The sequence below is a fragment of the Balaenoptera physalus genome, assembly GCF_965194825.1.
Source record: "Balaenoptera physalus genome assembly, chromosome: 14".
Taxonomy (NCBI): Eukaryota; Metazoa; Chordata; class Mammalia; order Artiodactyla; family Balaenopteridae; genus Balaenoptera; species Balaenoptera physalus.
In genome coordinates this window covers 11,236,995-11,242,221 of record NC_138893.1, presented here as the reverse complement: position 1 = coordinate 11,242,221, position 5,227 = coordinate 11,236,995, and the positions used below count along the sequence as shown (strand labels likewise).

Below are 5,227 nucleotides of genomic sequence, written 5' to 3'. Positions count from 1 at the left end.
ACAAACTGGTTAATCATGCAAGTCTGTTTGCAATATAACAATGACGGGTAACATGAATTTGCACAGCATTAATAGGTGCGCTCATTAAAAACACCATGAAAAAAATACTGTATTTGGTGCAGTATCTGATTTTCAAGTGTTAATAACCCGACCATTAAAAAATATTTGAGCAATTTAAAAATGAAAGACAAAAACATAACTGAAGAAGGATCCAAAGTGGGTTAACAATCTATATTTTCAAATTAAAATAAAAGCTCGGTTGGGAACAATACACAGAAGTTGTAGCAGACCTGGAAGCCATGATCCAGCCTAATTAGAGGGCCAAGTTACAAACACCTGAACATGAAAGGATTTGAAGTAGTGTTCCTGTCAATGTTAAATCATAACAGCACAGAAGAAAAACCAGTATCACTGTGAGACAACTATTTCTAATAACTGATGATTTATTGGTTTAAAAAAACTCATTTTACTGATGCAAAATAGTAATCAAAAGAAATTAGTTTACAAAACGTTTCTAAAAATAGTTTGAGAGGTGGGGCCTGTCTATTATGTAAAACCCTTTCTTTAATTTTCACTAGTTTATCATTTTTGTCCAGAAGAACAGTATTATTCACTTGGTATTTCAAACACATGTAAGAAGGAAATTACAGGTTTCCTCCACCCCCATTTGGGCTGTCACTGATATGCCCACGGGCAGTCCTGGCAGCACCCTGCGCTGTTACTGCCATTGTACCATACTGTATTTAGCGCTCACTACAAACAGGGTGTAGGTGATCATATCAACAGCAATGGGGCTACAGGTAAATGATAAAACAACAAAACACAGAACAGAAACGAAACCAATCCCACAATCTCCAAGTTCACCTGGACTTCTCTTTCGACTCTCTTCAAAGGAAAACGACCACAGCCAACGACAGACAGCGCGCTCCAGGGTGTTTCGAAAGATCAAGTGGCGCTGCAGAGCCAGGCTCCACGCAAAGATGGCAGTGCCATCTTGTCCTCACCCCCAGCCGTTATCACTGCCTCGAGTCACTGGATTGTGTATTATGCAACCGACTAGCATGCAGCATGGTAATCTTACAACTGATCACATGGGCCGTGAACAGTGGTCAACTTTGCCTTAACACACAAAAAAATATCGCCCCCCCGCCCACCCCCGCCCAGTCCTGAAAATCTCTCAGCAGCAACTCTCAGGCAGTCTTCAACAGCCCAACAACTGAACTTTAAGAACAAAATCCAAAATCGAGAAAGATTCAAAATCGATTTCCTGTTACTCTCAAAGGACAACGTTTGGGGGGAAACTCGGTGACATTTCCCAGTGGCATGCCCACTTCACAACAGTGCCCCTTTCGCTCATTTCCTTTCCGTCTCCACCACTTGGCCTCCAGCCTGAGAAAGGGGCCAGCAATAAGGAATAACAGACAGTAAGGCAATCTTACAACGTCAGAAAATGTATTTGGCTTTTTTTTTTTTCTTTTTAAAATAAGTGCATACAAATACAGCTAGAAGCGTTTCTGATTTGCCAAGTGCTCTAAAAAAGCAGCGCAAGTCACAGCCTACATTGAACGGTAACTGTCACCAGGATAATAAAGCACAAAGATATGCTAATAACGTTAACAAAAGAAGAAAATGCTTTTATAAGTACATACCTTTTGTCGTCAAAAAGAAAAAAAAAATAGAAACACAATGTATTCAAAAAAATCAAAATTATACAGCCATGTTTATGAAGTCTACATTTCCCTTGTCTTGGATATATATATATGTGGAGATATATACACAATTCAAGCAGTTTTAGTTAAGGGTAATCATTGGGTTTTTCTGAAACCGGAAAGTCACGAGTCTCTCTCTTTTTTCACTTTCACATCTCCAGCAAGGATGGTTGCAATCTCCCCTTGCATGAAGGCCCAGGGGACATTGGAGCCCACAAGGGGGCATTTTTCCCCACTGGGACAATAGACCTCTCCACTGGCTCCCTGCTGTTTGATGCTTTGTCTGGAGCAAGGGAAGCAGAACTTGTGCGAGGGGACGGACGGGCACTGCACGAAGTGGGTGTCCTCCAGCCGCTCGTGGCAGAGGGTGCAGCACAGCGGGGCGCTGGCCGCCAGCGAGGAGTCCGGGAGGCTGGCGGGGTGCACGGGCTCCAGTCCTCCTGTGCTGCCTGCCCCCTGGCCGCCCACCTCTCGGGGGCCCAGCCTTCTTTGGTTCACAGAGGACGGAGAGGGTGGGCTCCCGCTGTTCCTCCTGGTGGTGGAGTGCACCTGGCTGGCATCTTTCGAGGCATGACTGCCCCCCGCATTGTCTGCTACCAAGATTAGGGCTGCCATGGGGGACTGGCCGTTCTGGGCCGCTTCAGGCGGTGTGGTCCGGTTGGAATGAGGTGAGGCAGTGGGGGGCGGCGGAGACACAAAAGAGGATGTAGGAGTAATGGGGATCTTGAGCCCTTCTGTGGACGTGGACAGCCACGGCTGTGCCTCTCCATTGATCTTAGGCGGCCCGACTTCACCTTCTGGTTCTGGAGAAGGCTTCCTTTTCCTTGCTGTTCTTGCAACTGGAAGAACAAAGACATAAGAGGGGAAAAAAGGGACGTAAATGAACGTGCGCTGAAAACGATCTTTTTTTTTTCTAACACATAACAAAACTCCCCGAAGAATTTATCTTCTCTAAAAGCTGGTCCATAAAAACTCACGGGAGTTTCAAGAGCACGTGCAACTTAAACCACTTAGACGGACGGGGCTCTGAGGCAGCCTAGCGATTAAAAAAAAAAAAAAAAAAAAAAAAAAGCCACAGAAAATGGCCCCGACAGCGCTGCCTGTTTTCCCATAGGCCTGCCTGTCCCCAGACTGCACTGTGCACCTGACGGTTAACGTCCCCCCCGCGCCACGCACACACAGGTTAAAAGGTGACTGGTGCCCTCCTGCTCGCAGCCAGGAATGTGCTGGGAAAGGAAAGCCCTGTGTCGCTGCCTATCAGCCCGTCTGACTCATCTCTGTTATGCTGCTTCAGCACAGGAACACGTTGCCACTAAGCACTGGTTCCGCCTCGGGCAGATCAGGAAGTTGGGTGTTTGTTGTTTCGGGGCCGGGGGAGAACGGCGAATGGGAAGAGCACCCCTCCTCGGCTCTCCGTCCCCGGCTCGCCCCTCGATCCCCTCGCTCCACAGCCGCCCCTACCTGCTTTAGACCCGTTGGCCCCGTTGGCCTCGAAACCCAACAACCTGCCTGCAGTCAGGGCCGGCTCCTTCTTAAACTTGCTCTCGAAGGGCCCCGAGTGGCCGTGCTGGTGCAGCGCCAGCAGCGTGTCTCGCACGGTCTTGGGCCGGTTGACCCAGTCCTGCTCGCCGGGCCCGCGGCCTTTGCCCGCGCCCTCGGTGCCCAGCTCGGCCGCCCCGGCCCCCGAGGACAGGCTGTCGGCCGGGCCGCGGTGCGAGCCCGCCGGCGGCTGCTTCTCCTTGGCCGCCGCCTCGCGCTGCTCATGCTCCGCGGCCGCGCCGCTCGACACGGACGCCGGCCGCTTGTGGGCGCCCAGTTCGGCGGGCTGCGCCGAGCCCAGGCCGGCGGCCGCGGCCCCGGACACGGCGGCCAGAGAGGCGGCGGCGCGGCCGCCCAGGCCGAGCGCGGCGGGCAGCGGCGTGGCCGAGCCGTTCATGAGCGGCACCAGGGTGGGCGGCACGGCGTGGCCGCGCCGCGGGTTCGGGCTCTGGCGGTTCAGCTCGGGCGGCTCCTCCAGCTTGGAGAAGCCGTTGGGCACCAGGATGCCGTTCACGGGCGGCGGCTGCGACGTCGGCGGCTGGGCCAGGCTCGCGGCCGGGCGGCTGCCGCCGAAATCAGAGCCCAGGCGCGGAGGCCGCTCGGCCGCGGCGGCCGCCAGTGGGTAGCGCTCCAGGGCCTGCGGGGCGCGCGGGGCGGCCTCGGGGCCGCCGTGGCCGAGCGGCGGCGGCTGTTGTTGCTGCTGCTGCAGAAGGAGGTCCTTGGCCGAGAGCGGCGGCGGCTTGGCGGCGGCCGGGGCCGCGGCGCCGGGCGGGGAGCGGCCCTCCGGGAAGCAGCCGTGCGCCCGCTTGAGCTGCCGCGCCGTCTCGATGACGAACTCGACGCGGTCGGCGCCCTCGTAGTTGACGCAGCCACGGCACACGGGCTCGGTGAAGTCCCAGATCATGGCCCAGGGCATGCGGGGCAGGTCACACAGGTAGCACGACTGCCGCCGGGACGCGGCCGCCACCGCCACCGCCGCGGCCATGTCCGAGGAGCCCGCGGCGCCGGAGAAGGAGGAGGCGGAGGAGGAGGAGGGGGGGGCGCCGCCGCTCCCCGCCGGCACCACGCGCGCCCTCCTCCCCCCCCAACCCCGCGTCTCTCCCACCAGCGGCGGCGGCCGCAGAGGCGGCGGCGGCAAAGCCCGCGAAGGCTCGGCGCCCGCGCAGCGCCCCCGGTGCACGAGGGGCGGCGGGCGCGGGGCGAGGGGCTGCAGCCGCGGCAGCACGTCCCCCCGGCCTGCGCGGGCGCGGGCGGACGGCGGGGCGGCGCGGCGCGGCGGGCGCGGCGGCTGGGGCTCGGCCGGGGCCGCGGCGGGCCTCCAGACCGGGGCGAAGACGGGCCGCGCGGGCGCGGGGGAGCGCAGCAGGTCGCGGCGGCGGCCGGCTCGAAGTGTGGGGCGGGGGGCGGGGAGGCCGGGGGGGCGGGGGGCGGGGGGCGGCCGCCGGGGCAGGCTCAGCCCGAGCGGCGGGGCATGCCGCGCCGGGGTGGCGGCGGCGGCCGGGCGGCGCGGAGCTCGGGCGCGGCGCGGGCCACGGGTCGCTCCGCTGCTCTCTCACAGCTCCTGGCGTCGCCGCTCTCCAGCGCCCGCGTCAGCGCCCAACCCGCCTCAGCTCCGCCGCCACCGTCGCTGCTGCTGCTGCCGCCGCGGCCGCTCCACTTCTACAGACTTGATTCTTCGACAGCCTTGCAAGGCGCCTGCGCGGGCCCCCTCCCCTCGCGCGCGCGCCCGCCCTCCCCCGCGCCCTCCCCCTCCCCCCGCCGGAGATCGAGCGCTGCCGGGAGAGCCGGCTCTGCGGCGCCCGCCTGCCCGCCCGCCAGCCAGCGCCGCGGCCCGTGTCCCCGACGTGAACGCGTGGCTGGCACGGCTTGCCTTCCTCCACCCGCTCGGCTACCTCGACTCCTCGGGCCGAGTTCCCCCCCCCTTCAGGTCCGTTTGGGACAAACCGTGCTAAAACTCATGTTTTGAAAAACAGGTCACT

General features: G+C 59.4%; 1 protein-coding gene across 2 annotated transcripts; it reads right to left on the bottom strand.

Moving 5' to 3' along the window:
• Positions 1-425: 425 nt before the first annotated feature.
• Positions 426-4,370, bottom strand: IRF2BP2 (interferon regulatory factor 2 binding protein 2). Of its 2 annotated transcripts, none has more exons than XM_082423003.1 (2): positions 3,171-4,370; positions 426-2,548 (listed from the first exon to the last, which is right to left on the bottom strand). In XM_082423003.1, exons 1-2 carry the CDS (start codon positions 4,231-4,233, stop codon positions 1,833-1,835), a joined length of 1,779 nt encoding a protein of 592 aa, XP_082279129.1. In that variant the 5' UTR covers positions 4,234-4,370; the 3' UTR covers positions 426-1,832. The 2 variants fall into 2 exon arrangements, with proteins under 2 accessions (XP_082279129.1, XP_082279130.1); XM_082423004.1 differs by having other exon boundaries at positions 3,219-4,370.
• Positions 4,371-5,227: the final 857 nt, after the last annotated feature.